The following is a 21,695-nucleotide window of genomic DNA, read 5'->3' as shown; positions in this document are numbered from 1 at the left end:
CTCTCTGCTTCTGCTCATGCTTGGACAGCCCTCTCGAGACGGACCACCCTCTCCAGACCCCCACCGCCTTCTCCGTCCAGCCCCCCTTGCTGCCTTCCTGTCCCCAGCCCTGGGCTCATGGTGGTGTTCGTCATGCATTTCCCATTATTTGTTTGTCTGCAGCCACTTTTATAGGAGGGACCACTGTGCTGCCTGTATAATCATCAGCCTGGGTGGGGCTGGGTACACAGCAGGTGCTTAATAAATATTTAATGAGTTTTAAAATGGTTAGCCAGATTGAGTTAATATGTAGTCACAGCTGGAAACTGGCTATTCCTTTCTTAAAATCCTCCTGCCCTAACCTACTGACCCAAGGATGGCCAGAATCCAAGTGGGATTCAGCTGTGGTCTGGTCTTGAACTAGAGATTCTCTCCATTGGATTATTTCATAATCCGGTTTTATAATGACCTTAACCTGGCCCTCAGATCTTTTGATCTTCCATCTTTTATTTCTCTTCTTCCTCTGTTCGAAATGCCCTGTCTCATCTTTGGCCGTGAGACAGAACGTATCATGGATCTGGTTCATTCCTTTGCCTGGATCTCTTATTAACTGGGGCAAAGGGAGTTTATTTTAGGGTTCACTGTGTGAACTATGGACCATGCCTTTTTCTTGATTTAATTTTTTCCTGTGGCTCAGCCCAGTGGTACTTAAGAACACTACTTCCCTCCTCCACCGTGAGCCTGGGATGAGTCTCTGGTAGTATAGCCCGTTTCTGCTCTGAACTTATACCCATGCCTCCGGAATGGTACAGAAGATTTTCAACAGTCTAAAACACAAACCAGCAGCCTTCTTTTCTTTAACCTCAAATGGAAATTTTTGTCTTGTTATGCAAGTACCCGCAATCACTTTTCAATGATGCAGAAAGAAGAAAATAAGATCACCGTAATCCTACCACCCAAAGATTAATACTCTTAAACTATTTAATATATATCCTTAGATAGCATTTCTTCCTATGCATATAATTAATTTCCCTACAAAAATAAAATTTTACATTCACCCCTACTTTTTAAAACATATATATATAGATGTACAGCATTATTAATTGCACAACCTTCCATTATATAAATGTACAATAACTTACTGAATTTTTCTTCTGAAATTGGGCATTTACATTGAACATAGGTGGAAAAATAATAAATATTCAAGAAACCAGCTGGACTGTTTTCAATAGACAGATCCTAGAAACAACATAAATGTTCTCAGAATATACTCCGAAGAGCAGGATTGCTAGTTTAGAAGGTGTAACTTTTGTATGTATAATGACACATGGCTTTGGGGTGCCTGGGTGGCTAAGTCGGTAAGTATCCATCTTCAGCTCAGTTATGGTCTTGAGATTTGTGAGTTCAAGCCCCACGTCAGGCTCTGGGCTGACAGCTCAGAGCCTGGAGCCTGCTTCAGATTCTATGCCTCCCTCTCTCTCTGACCCTCTCCCACCCACGCACTCTTTCTCTCTCTCAAAAGTAAATAAACATTAAAAAATTTAAAGACATATTACTTTGTCCAATAAATATGTTAGAACTATAAGCATGAGGTCATTACCCCGTATTTAATTTTACTTCTCAGAGATAACCTCCATTAACATTTGATTTGGGTCTTTCGAGACTTTTTTCCTCTGTGGATACATGGAAAATTTTATAATGAAGTCTATGTTTTATAGTTTTTTGTAGCCCTATAAAATCCTTCTGCTACTTTAATTTTTCCCCTTTATATTTCTTGAAAATCTTTACAAGTATGTAGAGCTGAATCTCCAGCATATGTACACATATACGTGCACGTGTCTGTGTGTGTGTAAGTACCTTACACATACATACATACCAAACTTATGGGTTGTAATTTCAGAGCTTTGTGTTCTACCTGCCAAGAGACTTTGGAGATTTATTCCTTGTTTCTATCAAAATAAAGAAGTAAAGTTGTCTGAGTGCATGCCGTGTGCAAGGCCACGTAAGACCTGAGCTCATGGTCCAGTGAGACAGCCCGGAGCACACATGTGCATTGTGATGGCAAAGTCAGGCCTTAGTAGTCCAGAAGTTGCTACGGCAACAGAAGGGCCATTTCCATCAGTCCAGGGAAGCCATGGGCTCAAATCCTGGCATCTGTGACTCATTAAGGTAAACCCTTACCTTCTCTGCCTCAGTGCAGAGTGGGTATAGTGATCCCTACCCCATAGTGCCATGGTGACCACTTATAGTAGGAGAGTGTTGAGAGCCGTTAGTAGGTGTTTAGTTAAGTAAACAAGTTATGGCTTATTAATAAACTCAGAATTATATAGCTATGAAAAATAAGGTCAGCCTGTGTTCATAAATGCTATCACTGGTGTACAGTTTTTTATAAGGTGCAGGGGTGTGTATCTGTGTACATATGTATATTCACATAGATTGTCTAAAAGGAGATCAAAGGAACTTAATTGTGTTGCCTTTGAAGAAGGGAATGGGATCAGGAGTGAGACAGATTTGCTTTCCTCATGTACACATTTGTGCTGTCTGAATTTCCATGTGCATTTATTGTGTAAAGGAAAGTTTTTTTTTATTTCAAGTTATGAATAAAATAAAACTCTAGGTTTGGGGCGCCTGGGTGGCCCCGTCAGAATGTCCAACTCTTTTTTTTTTTTAACATATATTTACTTTTGAGAGACAGTGCAAGCAGGTGAGGGGCAGAGAGCTAGGGAGACACAGAATCTGAAGCAGGCTCCAGGCTTGAGCTGACAACAGAGCTCGACGCGGGGCTCGAACCCATGAACAGTTTGAGATCATGACCCCAGCCAAAATCAGTCACCCAACCAACTGAGGCACCCAGGCACCCCGAGTGTCCAACTCTTGATTTGGGGTTCTCTCCCTCCCTCTCTCCCTCCGTCTCTCTCTCTCTCTCTCTCTCTCTCTCTCTATATATATATATACCTCTGCCCAGCCCCTACTCACGCTTGTGTGCGCATGCCCTCTCTCTCTTTCTCTCAAATAAATAAATAAAGCTCTAGGTTTATCCTAAAGGTGGCATCAGTGTAATATCACTTTTCACATACTTTCATGTGGCAGTTTTTCACAATCCTTAAAGCGGTTATAAGCATAGGCTTTAGAAGAGGCCTATTGACTGACTGTGGGATCTTGGAGAAGTTACTTGAGCATTCGAAACCTCCATCTTCTCCTGTAGACTAGGAATTAATAACAACTACCTTGTAGGGATGTTGTGAAAAGGAGATAACATAATCAAGTGGAAAGCAATTACCATGGTGCATGATACTTTATAAGCACTCAGACATCCCTTTCGTTCTAACTAATACTTGCGTGCTACGTCTATCAGAACTCCGGGATGCAAGTAGAAGTCATCTACCTCAGTTTTCTTCTACCAAAAAAGGGAATCTTTTGGTTCATACAAAATGGAAGTCTTGGGTAGCCCTACCTTCGGGCATGGCCATTTCTAGCACCTCCCTTGAAGGCATTGGGACTCAGTCTCTCCAGCTCTTTACTTCCATGGTGGCTCAGTTCCCAGGAAGCTCCAGGCTACATCCTACTAATAACTCCCAATGAAAAGAACCCAGTACTTTCCCCGTAGTTTCTAACCACAGTCCCAGCACTGGCCGATTCTCCTGCTTTGGTCATAGGCCCATTAGCCAAGGGATACTGGAATACAGTGATTGGTGGGCCCAGATTACAGTACTCTTCTGTGAACCCTTGTTGGGAAGGGCCAGCCTAAGATGTTGAGCAACGTCAGCCTTTCTGCTTATCAGGCTTAGAGACAAAGAAACCACCTGAACTAAGAACCATGGAGAAGTTTCTTCCCCGAAGGGAAACATAGGGGCCACAAATGGCAGACAAGCAGACACTATGGGTGTCCAAGCAGGCTGTGTGACAGTTACTCTTATTATTTTATTTAATATAAATAAATTAAGTAAGTAATAATTTTACAGCAATTTAACTGTACAGCAATTTAACAATACAATGTGTTAGCTTGGGCTTAGGTTCTAAAATGAAAACATACTTCATTTATAATAAAGCCACCCTTGATAATACCTCGGAAAGACGCCACACGTGGGCGCTCTCCGTACCATCTCCCACCCACCCTTTATTCCTACTCAGGGCCAGATGGCTGGGGCTTCCACTGAGCACCAGATAGATGAGTTGCTTTACTGATAGGGGCCGTGTGATATGAAGACCTCTTTATAAACAGAAGAAGTCAACGGTTCGGGGAGATGGTCACACTAAGAGCAAACAAAAATTGAGCTGACGGAGAGAGATTTCCATCTGCCCAGGTGTGAGCAGAGACCACATGTACTGCTTAAAACCTCCTGTGTAGTGTTTTGGTTTTGCTTTTGTTTTTTACTAAGCACGTGTGTCTGAATGTGTTAAGGCAGTGCTGCTCCATCATCCAGCAAATGTTCAGCCAGCTCTTTCCCAAGAGAGTGGAGTTAGTGTGCGCATCCTCAGGTCTGCGACCTGTAAGTGCGAAGTACCAGGATGCGTTCGTCTCAAATCCAGTTCAGCCTTTTCTCTACACGGCGGAGGAATGCCACCAGGATAACCTGGCAGAAACGTCTATCTGGGAAAGGAAAACGACGCAGGGGTCACCTCTCAAAGCCTGTCATGTCTCCTCCGTAGGAATAGCTTGTGTAGTTGAAAAGACACCCTCCCCCCAATTTCTACCCTCCAGGACTATTTGCTGGGCTGCCCTTCCTCCACAGCCCCTCTCTTTTTGGTGTAGACTTACAGGCTTGGTGAGTGATTCTCTTAGAGGCTGAGATCTCATCAATCTTCAGGATTCTAGGACTTAAGGATTCTTCAGCAGTACAAGGGCCTTTAAGATTTAGTAGATTTTCCATCAAGTACTTAGATTGGTTCAGCTATCCAAAGTCACACAACCTGCCTGGTCCTGGTCCTTGAAGTTAGAGCTCTGTTTCTTAGCAACAGATCCCTGGGAATTTCCCCAGCCTACAAGCTTACTGCTTCCGTAGGTCTTCGCCTCAAAGCAATTTGGAACAGTAGCCTGGATGGGGAGGAAAAACTAATAGCCCCCCAGGTTGCTGGCCAGTGAGTAATTCTTCACTGTGAGTGTTCAGGAAGAACTGACAGACTCAGGAGCCCAAGAGTTCTGGGTCCCAAGCTCTTCTCCCGTTTGGCTTCCTTCCGGGGACCTTAATGCGGAGGAAATAGAGCTGTGCGTCTCTACTGCTTTCTGTGGAGAGAAAAGTCCTCCAGAGCAAAGCTGTTCCCCTCTCTACTCACCCACGAAGCGTGCCTCTATTGGCGGTAATTTCCTGGAGGCCACAAGAAGTAGCCCGCCCACGCTGCCACTCTGATGGGGCTTGCCATCACACTGCACTGTGGCCCATGTGAACTCAGCCCATCCCATGGGCTGTCACTTTCAGAACCACACTTCCATATCCCCGGCTCAAAGAGCTTGCAGCAGAAAGCTTTTATTAGCTGATGTCTGGGGGGAGACCAGCTGCTGTCCGCACCCTAGCAGTTGATTCAGAGTTCTGAATGGTGACCTCAGACCCTCTTCTCTGTTTCTCCACTCCATCTTCCCTTCTAGAGCCTCTGTTGTCAGGTGGCTTCTGGCTTCTGTCAACCTTAGTGTTACGGCACAACCGCTTCTTGCCAGTAGTTCTAGAAAAATTCCTGGGTTGACCTTTGTTCACCCAGGCTTGGTTATGGGCCATCGGGCCCAGTCACTGTAGGGGAGGGGAGGATGGAACACAGAGATCAGCTGGGTCACCGTGTGCACAGATGTGCTGGCACAGGGAAGGGGTGCTCCCCAAAGACAATCAGAGGGTTTTCCCCTCATGAAGAGGGAGCGCTTGCTGGGCCAAACAAAACACCAGGCCCACACAAGGATTTGACAGAAGATTTCGGAGGGGAAAATGAAGTTGAGAAATTTGCCAAATGTCGTTCCTAGGCCTTGAGAGTGAACTTCAGCCCAGCATTGCCCAATAGAAAGATAATGCGTGGGGGCGCCCAGGTGGCTCAGTCGGTTAAGTGTCCAGCTTCGGCTCAGATCACAATCCCACAGCTCATGGGTTCAAACCCCACATCAGGCTCTGAGCCAACAGGTAGGAGCCTGGAGCCTGCTTCGGATTCTGTGTCCCTCCTCTCTCTCTGCCTCTCCCCTGCTTGCACTCTCTCTTAAAAATAAATAAGCATTAAATTTTTAAAAATAACATTTTAAAATTATTTATTACCTTATTTAATTAGTTAAAAATAAACATTTAACTAAAAAGAAAGATAATGCCTGCCACAATACAAGCCACATAGTAAAAGAAAATATGAAAGGAAACAGGTGAAATAATTTTAATTCTATCTGATTTAATAATATTTAATAAAGCCAAAATATCATTTTAACATGTAATCTATATAAAAACCGTTGGTGATGGGTTTTGCCCCTTTTTGGGGGGTAGGGGCACATTTTCAAAATCCAGTGTGTATTTTATACTTGGCGCACGGGTTGATTCAGATGAGCCACACTCAGCTGGTACCCACTGTAGTGACCAGAGCGAGATGAGCTGATAGCTTTCTTCAGAGAAGCTGGGTATCTGTCATCAGCCGATGAAGTTCTGTTTCCACGTCCTGAGGACTTCCCATGAAATTGTGCATCTCATTAAGAGAGTCTGCCCTGAAAATGAGCCTCGATGTCTCGATTGGGGCCATGTCGGGTGTCTGGTGGTGCCATTCCCATCCAAACACCTGTCACACCCAAACATTAGCACACAACAGTTACTTCATGATCTGTCTACTCGCGGACTCTTCGCACTAGGGAGGCAGGGACACTTAACCTGCCTTGCTTTACCTGTGCTCCCTAAGTCCGGTGCCCCGTCCGTAGATACTAGGTGGATATTTTTGAAGTGAAATTAAGTTACAAACTTGGATGAAGACCTCTCACGTGTCAGGTGTGATGATGGAAACGGAGACAGTAATAGCAGGTGAAGCCCAAGATGGAGCGTTTGGAGTATTTGTTATTCTGATGAATGACTATTTGTGGTCTGTGACTAGTTGTGTTACTATTCAATCACTCTTGCGTTGAATATAAATAGAGTGATTGAATACCTACAGAAGCCCAGGCTCTGTGCCAAGCACTAGGTGTACAAAGCTAAATGGGAAACAGTCCCTGCCTTAAAGGAAATGAGAAACAGATAAGTAAAATAACCCTGATATTCACTAAGTGCGAGGATACAAATAAACAGAGAGCCTTTGGGGTGCCTGGGTGGCTCAGTCCATTAAGCCTCCGACTTTGGCCCAGGTCATGATCTCTAGCGCTCTGTGCTGACAGCTCAGAGTCTGGAGCCTCCTTCAGATTCTGTGACTCCCTCTCTCTCTGACCCTCCCCTGCTCACGCTGTCTCTCCCAGAAATAAGTAAAAAAAACATTGAAAAATTAAAAAACAAAAACAAAACAGCGTTTGCGGGAGCACGAGAAAGGGGTCTAGCCCGGATCAGAGATGGGGGCAAAGTTTTGCGAGGGAAAAGCGAGTTTATGTTCCACGATGCCTGCTGTCTTCTTGGTGTCTTGCCCCACCCCTGGCACGTATGATGAATGAATAAATGAGTGAATGAATGAATGAATGATTGAACAAGGCGGCTCCTGAGCCTAATCCTGAAGGACCACTGGATATGTCCGTCTGATGGGGAATCCGGTGCAGGTGAAGAGGGTTGAAGTGCCAGCCCGGCCCGCGGCACATGGCGGGGCGGGGTCACAGACAGCCCCACCCCTTGCGATTGCCCACGTGCCCGGTGACCAACGCTTGTGCTTTCACATTGCAGGCCAAGCGAAGGCTGGAGCTGGGAGAAAGCGGTCATCAGTACCTCTCCGATGGCTTAAAAACCCCCAAGGGCAAAGGAAGAGCCGCGCTGCGAAGTCCAGATAGTCCAAAAAGTAAGGATGCTCTCATCTCCTCTCCTCCTGGGTGTGGGCTTCCCACCTTTCAAAGCTTGCGGCTGGGAGGATGCCCCGGTGTGAATACTGCTGGCGTGTTGTGGCCTCTTTCATTTCTCTCTGTTCCTATCCTGAAAAGTAAGTACAGTGTCCGCAGACACCCCGCAAAGGTTTAGAGGCATTTCAGGACCTGAATACCGACTCCAGGGGAGGCCTCTTTGAACGTGTGTGGTGTCACTTTTCAGCTTGCAATACAAGTTCTTTGGCTCCACTCTATAATCAAATTTAATTTTAACTTTCCTTAACGGACATGACTTTGGAGAGCAGGCTCACCCGGGTGTAGACAAAGCGAGCCAGAGTCAGGAATGTCTGCGCCGGGCCTGACTCTCTAACTCGGCATAAGGCAGTGTAAGAACTGACAGACACCAGTATACTGCAGCTGGTTTTCCTTGCCATCGATTGCTTCTTCTGGGAGAGAAAGAAAAAGAGGTTGGCAACAGCTAAGCAGCCCTTTATGTCTTTGGCATTTAACGTGGATGCTAAATTAGGCTTTGGTCGCCCCTTTCGTGGAGTTTATGAATTAGGCAGTCCGCAAACGGTGTGTATTGCTCAGCAAAGGCCTTGACCTGCGCACCTGTCAGAGAATAAATACGATATTGAATAAGGACATTGCCTTTAGGAGGGACGGGGCCATTCCACTGAATGGCTTTCGGTATTCTTCATCCATGTGAGGCATTATTTGAAAGAGTGGTGAATAAGTCACACACACACGTCTGCAAAGCCAGTTAAGTTGGGTCTAAGGCCCAGTCATGAAGTGCTGGGGAGATTTCGCAGCCCGGGCCCCAGCAGGTTAGGCTTCCCACGTGCTCATCCCCTGAGGCTACAGCACTTTTTCATTCATTCAACGGATATTGTTGAACACCTACCGTGTGTAGGATACTTCACTAGACTCAAGGAGTAGGGTAAGCCAAAGTAGAAACTCCTGAGAAATTCACAGTAAAACACTTTAATCAAACAGGAACTTGTCCTGTCCCTTCCTTTTTTTTAATGTTTATTTATTTTTTTAAATTTTTTCTTTATGTCTATATTTTATTTTGAGAGACAGAGAGCGAGCAGGGGAGGGGAAGAGAGAGAGGGAGACACAGAATCTGAAGCAGCCTCCAGGCTCTGGTCAGCACAGAGCCCTTCGCAGGGCTCGAGCTGTCGGACTGTGAGATCATGACCTGAGCCGAAGTCGGATGCTTAACCGACTGAGCCACCCAGGCGCCCCTATTTATTTTTGAGAGAGAGATAGACAGAGTCAGAGTGTGAGCCAGGGAGGGGCAGAGAGAGAGGGAGACACAGAATCTGAAGCAGCCTCCAGGCTTCGAGCTGTCAGCACGGAGCCCAACATGGGACTCGAACTTGTGAACCACAAGGTCATGACCTGAGCTGAAGTCAGACGCTTAACTGACTGAGCCATCGAGGCGCCCCCTTCCTTTTCTAATAAAGCCATTGCATAACTTTCCATAACTTACCAACAATGACGGCAACAGCTTTGCTTTGACACTAATACTTGGGCTGCAGCGGGAAAGAGGGCTTGCCTACCTGCAAAGAAACCCTTCATTTCTTTACCTCTCCCCCTTCCCTGTCCCCCCCCCACCCGCTCGGCTTTTGTTTTTCTTTAAGCTCCAAAATCTCCCTCAGAAAAAACACGGTATGACACATCACTTGGTCTGCTCACCAAGAAGTTCATTCAGCTACTGAGCCAGTCCCCTGACGGGGTCTTGGATTTGAACAAGGCAGCGGAGGTACTCAAAGTGCAAAAGAGGAGGATCTACGACATCACCAACGTGCTGGAAGGCATCCACCTCATCAAGAAGAAGTCGAAAAACAACGTGCAATGGATGTGAGTACAAGCCATGACCCCATCCCAGGCTTCACGTTCATGTCCACACTCCATTTCTGCGGTTCCCGTCTCCCTGCCCCTCCTTTGCCAGAAGTTCAAAGTCTCTTTGCACAGAGCCCTTCTCTTTAGATACATTCAGAGACGAAAAGCTTGATTAGCCTCAAGCCAGGGGATCCTGGGATTCATTGGGGGGCGGGGGGGAGAGGGGGTCTGCAGATGTTAAGTAAAATGCCGTCCATCTCGTGGTGATGCCACGTGTGTGCTCACGTGTGAAAGCTAAAGGAACATGTCATTGGCTTATCTCTGACAGGTGTTTGGAAATGAACTGTGGCCCTGTGTTAACACATTGCCACGTTATCCTTATCCGTGGCTCAACAAACAGCAGATCATCACCTCACTTTCTGGGTAAATTGAGGCAAGACTTAGCTGCCTCGGCTCCTTCTGGAAAGCAGGGATGTTAGCACTTGTCAGCCACACACGTGATTAAATGGGTGATAATGCTGCTCATGAATTATTAGACGGAGCGCCTGAAGAGCCACTATTTTAGAAGGAGCTTTGAAAGTGTTGTGGGAAGGAACAAATCTCTTAGAGGGTGGCTTTGGGCAAAATACTACCCCAGACACGATAGGATGAGCGGGTAACTTCTGGTACTTTTCTGGAATTTTGTGACGACTCAGTGACCCATTTTGGCCTGTGGTTGAGAGAAACCTGTTGGGTGGTGGCCTTTGTCCTCCCATATCGCACACAGATCTGTCCCCTTAACCTCCTTTCCTTGTCGGTGGGTGGTGTGAGGCCCTCAGAAACCACCTAGGTCTTTTGTACTTTCCAGATGATATTGCGTTGCGTTTTGAACCACTCCTCATCTTTTCTTTCACATTTTTCTCACTATGTCTCTCCATCCATTCCCCCCTCTCTTTCTCTGTCCCCCTAGGACGCATGTGGCAGGGAGGAGGCCCTCCTTTCACCCTTTGCATTTGAGCCTTCTGAAGAAACAGGCCTCCTCTGGAGGAGAGAAACCTGAAAATAGCAGTGTTGGATTTGGGATTGTTGTTTTTTTCCCATTAGTTTCTGTGGTGGGAGAGGTGAAGGACTCTGTGCGGGAAAAATATGTGTATAAATGTTCTGATTTTAACAATCGCCTAACAAGCAACGTGACCTTCTGTGTCAAGAGGAAACATTTAGGGCCTCCTGGGTGGCTCAGTCAGTTAAGCGTCCGACTTCAGCTCAGATCAAGATCTCATGGATCATGAGTTCAAGCCCCGTGTCAGGCTCTGCGCTGACAGCTCAGAGCCTGGAGCTACTTCAGATTCTGTGTCTCCCTCCCCTACTGGCCCTCCCCCGCTCGCACTCTCTCTCTCTCTCTCTCAAAAATAATCAAACATTTTAGAAATTTATAAAAAGTAAAAAAGAGGAGACATTTTCTCAAAAGACCATTTCTCCCTGCCCTCCCTCTCCCCCTACCTCCGTTCCGGTCTCCCAAGTAGCCACGATGAGTCTGTGTTTGGGTTTCTAGGGGCTGCAGTCTGTCTGAGGACGGGGGCACGCTGGCCCAGTGTCAAGGCCTGTCGAAGGAAGTGACCGAGCTCAGCCAGGAAGAGAAGAAATTAGATGAGCTGATCCAAACCTGCACCCTGGACCTCAAACTGCTAACCGAGGATTCAGAGAATCAAAGATATCCTTTGTGTCAGCTGTTCCTTGGGGGTTAGTGCCTTCTAGATTACATCCAGAGTTGTCAGGCTGACTCTTACGCACAGGTAGACTTTTACTCTGGTTTCACCCAAGTCCGTGTGTGTGTGCGTGTGTGTGTGCATGTGTGTGTGTAAATCCACGTACCTTTGTTTTAGAGCTCAGTATTTATGGAAGGATAGTCACTGGATGGTATCTTCTCCTATCTATTTTGATAGCCAGGTGGTAACTGTGGGGTGTTTTTTGTTGTTTTTTTTCTTTGTTTTGTTTTTAATCATGTTATTCATGTGGTTGGGACATATGGACACACTCCTAGTGTAAGGCAGCCCTATTATAAGACACGTAAGGTGTCGGTGTTAATATTAATGACAACATCCAGCAGATTCCTCTTTGGCTCCCCAGATTTTTGGTGGGCGTTAGCTGTCACTGTTGGGGTTCTCACATTCTATTTTCTTTTTGTCAGATATTGGAGCAATTGGAATTTGCTGAATCTGTCTGGGCTATAGCTGAAGGAATAAAAAGAGTAGAGAAAAAACACACTGTAACTTCTCCCGTGCGTTAATGCTGGTTCACAGCATCAAGAGCTGATTTCAGAACCCCTTCCACCCCCCAGGCTTGAGACATCTCAGTTCATCCATTCATCTACAGCCATTAGTCTCTGGAAATAAAAAAATTTTAAAGCCAGTTCTTGTCAACTGGCTGACAATCTGTTGGCCATCATGGGAAAACTGCTCATCATTGTCCTTCCAACAAGAAGGATGTATGGCTTACTTCATCATGCTGACAAGATTTTGCAATATTCTCAGTTTCTAGAAGAAGACAAAGCCCATGTTTTAAGACACCTCCTCTCTAATTTGCGTTCCCCACTTCTGATCATTCCACATGACGCTTTATGTCTGACAGGCTTTCCCTTGGAGGCTGTGGGGACATATATTTTCCGATTCAGGCCATGTTTTGAAACTGCGATTGCTCGCTCTCTGTTGACCAAAGGATTCATCTTGTCAGCTGCTGATTAGTGACATGGAGAAGAGGTGTGATGATTTGAATCCCCAGTGGTGGCCAGAGTGGGTTTCCCAGGAAAGAAACAAGTGGGGCTCCTTCCTTCAAGGTTCAGTTGGGAGCCCCGTGGAGGAAGAGACGAGGCGGTTGTCCGTGATTGGTCGCTCTCTGCGATGTGTAGCTTACAGCACGGTCCCCTACATTGGCTTTCTCTGGGGCCTTTGTTCCAGAACCTGAAAGCTTCCTTGTGGGGAGCTGCTAACCTAAAAAAGCAAATTCAGGAGGGAGCCACAGTGGAAGTCCTTTTAAGTTTGTAAGATTAGAAAATGTGTTTGCACAATTTATTTCAATTCACCACTCAGTTCCGAATGTGGTACAGCTTGTTCACAAATGTGTTGAAATTTTCCTTCCTGCAGCATGTTGAGTAATTGTAGATGAGTTTTTATTTTAATAAGTTCTTGTCACATAGCTTTTTTCACAGGGGGCCGGGGGGTGGGTACCTGGCTGTCATTTCCCCCCAGGGTTCTCGGTAAAAATTCATAACCGTCAGTTTGCTTCCTTGGTGAAATAAATGGAGACCTAAGACCCGGACTCCCACGTGAGCCTGTCCCATCGAGCTCAGCACTGAATTAGCTGTTGTCTCAACTGTTGAGACTTCAGATAGATAGTCTGTAAAGATGCCCCTAAAAGTATATACAGATATGAAGTGAATGTGCTTTTTTCTGCACAGCACGTTCCTAGCTTCCTTCAATGTCTAATAAAAGTCCACTGTTCTAAGAGACATTGCCTCGTGGCTCCCCAAACCCTATTTCCGTGTTAAACATGTCAGATCATTTACTCTATTTGCTGTATTACATTACCTGCAGAAAGGCCTTCATTGAGTTGTGATTTGCTGCTTTATCGTAGGCATTTTTTGTGGGCTCACATAAAAAATGCTACAGGCTAGAAGACCTTGTACATTAATTATGTTACTCCTTGTGCCTTATAGAAGAGAGCTGTGTGAGTTCTTTTACTGCCGAATAAGAACGTGTCTCTCTACGCAATCTCACGTGAACACTTTCATCATGCAGTCGGTACCATATTTTTTCGTGATATCCTCTCAGGTTTGGCTGCCGGGCACTCCAAAGAATTGTTCAGTGCGCAGAAGTCATTAGCAAGGGTACTGAAATACTGTTTGCTCTCTCTTCCTATGGGTGAGTCTCAAATCTGTTCAGTTGCAGAGCCTTGGGAAGCTGCTTTCCTCCTTGTGAATGCTGATATATTTACAGTTAATAATACCATACAGAGGATGATTTTTGTAGCAGAGAAATAATGACACTCTTATCAATGGGCAGTATAGAATCACCACCAGCCCGGGTGCCCTTAAGAAAACAAGCCATCTGCCTGAGCAGTCTTCTGAATTCTGCCAAAAGATCTGTTTGCTACTCACCATTCATTTGAGTGGCTGCTGACGTTTGCTAATAGTTAAGCAGCAGATAGAAGTTACTGGAGTTGCCAAAAATATATGGGTAATAGAACTTTTTTTTTCCCCTGTAAATTGGGATCTGCCATCATTCAATTTGAGTTGACAACACTTCTGAAGTTTATGGAATGTCCATGCTCCAGAAGAACATGGCTAGAAAATCCTTGAACAAATTGGGTTTTGGTTTTCTTTGGATAGTTTAACTATTCCGTTTCTGTGTTTGATATTTTAAGTAGCCATGGGCTTTTTAGAAATGGGCAGGGAAAAGCTGTGCTTTTGTCTTGTTGTTTAGAATATCAACCAGAAAAAAAGATTCATGTGAATCCCATATATTTAAAGATCTAGACGGAGACACCGATATATTCTTACGTCATAAAATACGTTAAAGAATTTTTCCATGCATCTGTTCTTTTATCTTCTAAGTGGGCACATCTGAGGCAATTCACTGGAAGATTTCCTTAACGCTCCCTACGTTAGCTTACGTTACATATCAAGATATTCGAAAAATTAGTGGCCTTAAAGACCAAACTGTTATAGTTGTCAAAGCCCCTCCAGAAACAAGACTTGAAGTGCCTGACCCAATAGAGGTAAGGAGATAACGTCTTTGTTCATCTGCAGAGATCTTTCTGAAATGCCTGAAGTTAAGGAATCATTGAGTCATGGACAAAGGGTGTATCTTCCAAAAAACTTGATACTTCTTCCCATCTGTTTTACTTAACCCAAACTTTAAAAAACATTTCAACAGTTCATTTGCTTTGAGTGCCCCAGAAGTCAAATTTAACATAGCAGCATTGAACTCAATGTTTGGCGCCCTGTCCCTCTTGTACTTTTTCTTTCTCTATTATTTGGTGGTTCTGATTGATTTGAACCATTGGGGAATTTTATGTTGATTGCCCTGGACCTGCCAGGAATAGAGGTATAAATGTTTTAAAGTATCTCCAGGGGCGCCTGGGTGGCTCAGTTGGTTAAGCGTCCGACTTCGGCTCAGGTCATGATCTCACAGTTCGTGGGTTCGAGCCCCGCGTCGGGCTCTTTGCTGACAGCCAGCCCAGCTCAGAGCCTGGAGCCTGTTTCGGATTCTGTATCTCCCTCTCTCTCTGACCCTCCCCTGCTCATGCTACCTCTCTCCCTGTCTCTCAGAAATAAATAAAAAATTAAAAAAAAAAAGAAGTATCTCCCTAATTAAAAAAAAAAAAGTAACCCCCCAACATACCTTAGCACATTTTCAGAATTTATCTTTTATAACATGTTTACTTTTAAGAAATCACACAAGGCTGTGGCTGAATTGATAGAGTATTATAAGAAAGTAGGGAGCGTATTTTTGTGATTGCTTTCAGATAATCTTCACTAATATAGGCCTGGACTGTAACTATACAATAAAGAAACATAGCAAAAAGGAAATGCATAGAAAATAAGAGAATGAGATTTGCAAACTCCCATGTAGGGTAGAGTTCTCACCTTAAATGATAATAATAGCTCTGTGACCCAGATGAAGAAGAGTTTTAGATGTTAGTGTGCCACATTCTCTTATTAAGCTCTGCTCCTAGCACTTAAGAATGCCATTCGTCCAGTGGTTGTTAAAGTTCACATGAAAAAGCCCTGCCAGATAGGAATGACAGCCTGGAAATACTGTCTGTAGAACACTTGAAAGACCTTTTAATAGTTTGCAAAGAAGGAATATATTTAAAGAACACAGTTCACCTCCTCTGGGGCAGGGGTCAGCAAACTTTTTCTTTAAAGGACCAGACAATGGGGCGCCTGGGTGGCTCAGTCAGTTAAGCGTCCAACTTAAGCTCAGGTCATGATCTCATGATTTGTGAGTTCGAGCCCCGCGTCGGGCTCCGTACTGACAGCTCAGAGTCTGGAGCCTGCTTCCGATTCTTTGTCTCCATCTCTCTCTGCCCCTCCCCCACTCACACTCTGTTTCTGTCTCTCAAAAATGAATAAACGTTTAAAAAAAAAAAAGTAAAGGACCAGGCAGTAAATATTCCTGACCTTGTGAGCCGTAAGTCTCGTTGGGACAACTCAACTGCACACCTCTGCCATTATTATAGCATGAGGGAAAAAAAAAAAAAAAAAAAAAAAAAAGGCAGCTAGAGGCAATCCATAAACCGTGGGAATGGGCATGATTCTTTGCCAATAAAACTTTATTTACAAAGCCAGTGGATGGACTGGATTTGGCCCTCGGGCTGCAGTTTGCTGGCCCCTGCTCTTGATCAGGATGGGCCACCAGTGAAGAAGCAAAGTAAAGAATGAAAATTACCCTTACTTTCCATTTTTAGATGAAAATCACTGTAGCTTTCATTTCTGAATTTGAACTTTTCTTGCTTCTTCTGTTTGTAGAGCCTACAAATACATTTGGCAAGTACCCAAGGGCCCATTGAGGTGTATTTGTGTCCAGAAGAGACAGAAACACACAGTCCAATGAAAACAAACAACCAAGACCACAATGGGAATATCCCGAAACCCCCTTCCAAAGGTAAAAATTCCACTTATTCATTTGGAAATTGTGTTCAAAAGGAAGGTGACTAGCAGGATCCTTTGTCAGAACCACATGTCTAGGCACGAAATAAAAACTTCTGCTATTAAACGTTATTAAGGTAACTTTTTTTAAAAAAGACGTTCTGACTAGTTACAGAATAAAATCATTATCTTGAGCAAAGGACTCCTCCACCGGCGGATGGAGTCCCTCAGGCTTCGCGATCAGCCAAAACTGTTTGCTTACAGTGTTTTGGAAAACCAGCTCAAGTGCGGAGTGAAGCTGTTGTGAGCTGGCCGGGTGAATCATCGCTACACTGAAAGGCAACAAGTTTGGAGAGAGAAAAGCCTTTTGTCAGAAGAAGCTGTAACTTAATTTCCACCCGCCCTCCCTGCCCCCAGTGTGATGGGGACAAGATATGGGAGGAATAGCCCCCAGGGGAAAATCTAATGTCTCCCCTCTCTTTCAGTTGCAGACGGGGGTGTGTGTATTTAATGTTCCCCCATACTGTCTCCCAATATAGCGGCAAGAATAGGGGTGATTGAAGTGAATAGGGTCTGATCTATTGAGCAAAAAAAAAACAACACACACAGCACCTCAGATGGTAAAATGAAAGGCCATTTTTTTTTCAGAACAAATCCAAAGTGGATATGCCTTATTATGTGCGTTTTTAGAGATATCTTTAAAAAGTTAGTTCAAAAAAGGCAAAGTTAAAGTCGGTGAGCCCTGCTCAGAAGCCAGCATTTCACTACAGATGTTATGATTTGTTTTTCCTTTAAATAGTGACTTACTGGGGGTGCCTGGGTGGCTCAGTTGGTTGAGCATCCAATGACTCTTGATTTTGGTTCAGATCATGGTCCCAGGGTCGCGGCATCAAGCCCTACATCGGGCTTCGTGCTGTGCTGAGTGTGGAGCCTGCTTAAGATTCTCTCTCCTCTCACGCACTCAAGATCTGTCCCTCTCAATAAGTAAATAAATAGTGACTAACTGATAGCAGAAAGAAGTGTTGGAACTTGTTAGCCTCTGATCTTTGAAGCGATTTGTATACTTGTTTGCTAACTGCAGACATTTCAAGAGAGTAATGAGTCAGACCAGATCAGAGCCCGGCGGCCAGTTGCAGCAAACAGCACGTGGCGGTCTGGGCTTCTGATCATCGCAGCAAAGGGCGCGTGCTTTTAACAGCAACATGCGTATTCTTCCAAAAAGTCCATTTGATTGGCTCCTAACTTCTTTTTGTTTCCCCCAATTTTCCCCCCTTTTAGACTTGGCTTCAACCAACTCAGGACATAGCGATTGTTCCATTTCTATGGCAAACCTTTCTCCTTTGGCCTCCCCAGCCAACCTCTTACAGCAGACTGAGGACCAAATTCCTTCCAACCTAGAAGGACCATTTGTGAACTTACTGCCCCCGCTGCTCCAAGAAGACTATCTCCTAAGCCTTGGGGAGGAAGAAGGCATCAGCGATCTCTTCGATGCTTACGATTTGGAAAAGCTCCCACTGGTGGAAGATTTTATGTGTAGCTGATTATGCATTGTGTGAACTCCCCTTATAAACCAATATTTTTTTATTATGGAACCAGAGCACCTGTCATGCAGTGTTGTCCCTTCCTACCTTCTTCCTCCAAGATAGTATCATGAAGTAAACTACAGACTTCAGAACAAAGCTGACGTTTTCATGAATTTAAGGAAAAAAAATAATTTCTTTTTTTTGTTTGTCTAAACGCACAGTTGCAGGCTCCCTTGGGAAAGCCCTGCGTTGCCCCAGGCTCCCAAATCTCCTGGATGAGTCAGCAAGTGAGAAAATGTGCAATCAGGTGTCTCTCACCCCATTTTTCTTCCCCCACTCCCTTCCCGGATTGGCTTGCTGTGCCTGATGGATGGGCTGTAGAATGGGGTCTGGCCACCTGGCCCACTCGAAAACAGCAATCTTCCTTAATAGCATTTCAAGCCGTGCCTTCTCCGCAGAATGCATGTCTTTGGGGGTCTGCTAATATGGAATGGAATGGCAGGGACTGTGAACTTGAAGTCATGCAAAAAGTATGAAATGGATTTCTTCAGCTCTTCTTAGGAATATTTAAATTACTGTCATAATTCAGTGTAAGCTATGGACCGCGCGTCCCGCCAGGAGGTCGGGAGAACCCGCACAGCCTTTCGGATGAAGAACCCTGGTTTCCACTCTCTGTTGCGGATCCAGAAGAGCCCTCGCGTTCTGCCGCCCGAAGCTGGTGTGGATTTTCCTGGCTCCGTTAACCACTCCCAGTCCCCGCCCCCAACGTATTTGTCAGTTTAAAGTTGATTTGTAGCCAACGCTCACTTAGGAGTTCTTTGTGGATTGTTTTAGGCTTTTTAAAAAAAAAAAAAATTTTTTTTTTTTTTAGCCGCCATTGAAGCATTCCTGTGGCACTCATCGCCATTTCAATTTAATTGTTTACTTTGAAACGGTTTTTTGCTCATTGGAATGATTTAAGCAGAGGTAGAGAACCTCTACTGATCAGAGCATCTAGACGCCTGGGACGCAGGTGTCACGGCCTCGGCGAGAAGCACCAACTCCAGCTCCATCTCGCTTCCCTTCCTGGCAGCGAGTGGGGCCCGGGGCTCGCGGACACGGGTGGCCCACGCGAGAGGAAAACCAGGACAGATGACAGAGCAGGTCCCAGGGAGCCACAGGTGTGGGTCCCTCCGTCCTCGGGCTTCCTTCCCCCTTCCCCCCCGCCCCCGGGCCCCGAGGCTGGGGCAAGGGCAAGGGCTCTCTTACACTGCACTCAGGGAGACCACTTCTCAGGATGGGGTCAGATGGAGAGGCCTCCGGGGACAAAGACATCCCCGCCATGTGAGTGGCATTCTGTCCCGGGGCATTCACTTAACGCTGGCAAGAGCAGGGCGCCCCCGCTGCCTGGGGGGCTGCAGTCCTGGCCAGAGCCCGGGCCCCCTTCCTCTATGAAGGAGTCAAGTTGAACCAAGGGAAGCCGGGATGTGGGAAAAGAAGCGATAGAATGCCAGGGCGCCTCCCGCCTTACTCTTCGGGGATGGGGTCCCCCCCCCACTTGCTGGAGGCTTCCTGTCAGCGGCACCTCCTCCCAGGTACGTCCAAGAATGGCTTTCCCATGGGCCCCGGGAGAGAGCCTTCTCCCCCACCCCCGGCAGGTGGCCTGGTACCTCACATCCACTCCTTGGACACTGAAGACCTGCAGGTATGAGGGAGTCACGGAAAAACAAAAACAAAAACCTCAAGATGAGACAAACAGTTAAATTGAAAGGCTATGTGCCTGACACGGTAGCAGTGGATTCCTGTGTCGAATTGAATCGAAAACATCCCTTAGGAAAAACACGAAACAAGACAAAACAAAACAAACCACGAAAGCCCCAGCCAGTTTACTCCAGGTAGATGTCCACAATATGCAAAGTGGTGGTGGGGTCAAATCACATGACACCAGCACTTTAAACTCTGTGTGTGGGTGTGCGTGGGTGTGTGTTTGGGAAGGAAAACAAAGGTGCAGATTTTCCTCGTTTTTCTTCTTCGGCCTCTGTCCCCAGCCTCCTCTCTCACACACACTGGATTTGGTACAAATAGCGGTGTGGTCCGTGACGAAGCACTGGGGTGGGGGAGGGAGGGGGAGCTTTGTGTCAAGTGCCTACTAGAAATGCACTGTGGGGTGTTTTCCTGTATGGGAAACCATTTATGCCAAGCTTTTCCCCATGTCCCATATTTATCTCATCTGATTAGCTGCCTCTGCTTACAGCTTTGTCTAATTTTCTCTGCCAGCGGCACAAAGCTGATTTTTTTCCAAAGTCTAAAGACTGAGCTCACCTGGCTAGGTTGCTGTGTGTTCTGTTGACTTTCTCGCGAAGCCTTTGCGTAATGTAATAATGCCGTATTTATTGTTTGAAAAAAAAAAGAAAGGAATACTAATAAGTCTTAAAGAGTTCCTTCATGCATAAGACTTTTTTTTTCCCCCCCAGTTAGTGGGCTTAACTGGTGTAGCTTAATTAGATGTCCGTGCTGTGTTCTATTTGCATTAGTCCTTTTCTTTCTGACATAGTATCTGGCATACCAAGTGGGTTAGTACTACGGTATTTGTGTTACTGTAAGTACTAAGTCTGCAGGTTTTCTGGTACCATTGAGTTGCTGCTATTAACGCTCACACATGAACTGGCTGAAAGTTACAAGTGTGCAAATTATGACTGCGTGAGCCTTACAAAATAAAGTGTATAAAGGGCAACACATGAGCTGTCAAACAGTGTTAGGTGTGTGTTCATATGTACAGATCTGTGCATAGCGGTCGTTTTATTTAAGTTGATATGTAGTCTCCTCACATTTTCATTATCTAGCAATTTTGTACAAAAAAAAAATAGCAATTAATTTGTAAACACTGCCAGAGTATTTTCTAGCTGGTTTGTAATTTTTTAAGAGTGTCATATTGCGTTTTCGTTTTTCGTCGTGGTTCTTGTTTCCGTTTTTGTTGTTTTAAGTGTAGATCTGTAAATAAAACTGCAGTATTTAAAGCTTTAGCTTTCAGGAGAAAGAAAGAACTCGAGGCGTGCATGACAGCCTGTGTGTGAGAGGAAGGTCTGAAGGAAGATGGCTTTGCAGAGTGACTCGGGTGGCCGTGGCAAGTCAGATTGTGGGAATTTCTTTTCCTACAGGGTACGTGATTTTGTCAAAAGGAAGTATTTCTCCCACAATTGGGAGTAGGCAAACTACTAATCGGTTTAGCTTTGTGTTGTATGCTAGTTTAAAAAAGAAAATATGTAATATAATGTAAAAAAAAAAAGCTTTTATGATGGATTTTGTAAATAGATTTGTTACAGGGTACACCTGTTCTCTCTAGCTGTGATCTTACCACTTCAAATGGGTGTAATTTGAATAAATTTTGTATGGTAAAGGATCAATAAAATGATTTTTTTTAAGAGTTCAGACTTGTAAATGGCTTTTCTTAATACTATCTCATTTTCCTGTATTAACTTTATTTTTAAAGACACGCTTTAACCAGGGGAAAGGTTGCCCAGAAGCTGAAGAACATCCCGTGCCTTAACCTTTCTTTGGGACTTTGAGAACACGGGACATCCTTGTGAAGCACCTGTGTTGTGCTTAGCACTTAGAACATGCTGTCTCTCTGGCCACCTGCAAAAACCACATCCAGATATTGAAGGATTCCTACGCTATGGGACAAGTCCAGTTTTATTCCTCATAATGAGTCTGAAGCCAAAAGATTTTAATTCTCAAGATGGGTAATTACCTCTCTTGTCCAAGATTCTGTATCCCTTTTAATGCCACCTAGGAGCAG

The 21,695-nt window shown here is 45.1% G+C and overlaps 1 protein-coding gene across 1 annotated transcript in view; it reads left to right on the top strand.

The window, feature by feature from the left end:
- The window catches only part of E2F3 (E2F transcription factor 3), a 67,085-nt gene extending 45,762 nt beyond the window's left edge, over positions 1 to 21,323 (top strand). The window contains exons 3-8 of the mRNA XM_077769594.1: positions 7,785 to 7,896; positions 9,565 to 9,784; positions 11,298 to 11,456; positions 14,404 to 14,518; positions 16,275 to 16,410; positions 17,673 to 21,323. Of these exons, the coding sequence (XP_077625720.1) occupies positions 7,785 to 7,896; positions 9,565 to 9,784; positions 11,298 to 11,456; positions 14,404 to 14,518; positions 16,275 to 16,410; positions 17,673 to 17,935 (1,005 nt within the window). The 3' untranslated portion in view covers positions 17,936 to 21,323. The remainder of the gene's footprint in view (positions 1 to 7,784; positions 7,897 to 9,564; positions 9,785 to 11,297; positions 11,457 to 14,403; positions 14,519 to 16,274; positions 16,411 to 17,672) is intronic.
- Positions 21,324 to 21,695: the final 372 nt, after the last annotated feature.

This window comes from Crocuta crocuta, unplaced genomic scaffold (genome assembly GCF_008692635.1).
Source record: "Crocuta crocuta isolate KB4526 unplaced genomic scaffold, BGI_CrCroc_1.0 scaffold145, whole genome shotgun sequence".
Classification (NCBI taxonomy): Eukaryota; Metazoa; Chordata; class Mammalia; order Carnivora; family Hyaenidae; genus Crocuta; species Crocuta crocuta.
Note: the sequence above shows the minus strand (reverse complement) of the source record. Positions and strands in the feature narration are given on the sequence as shown.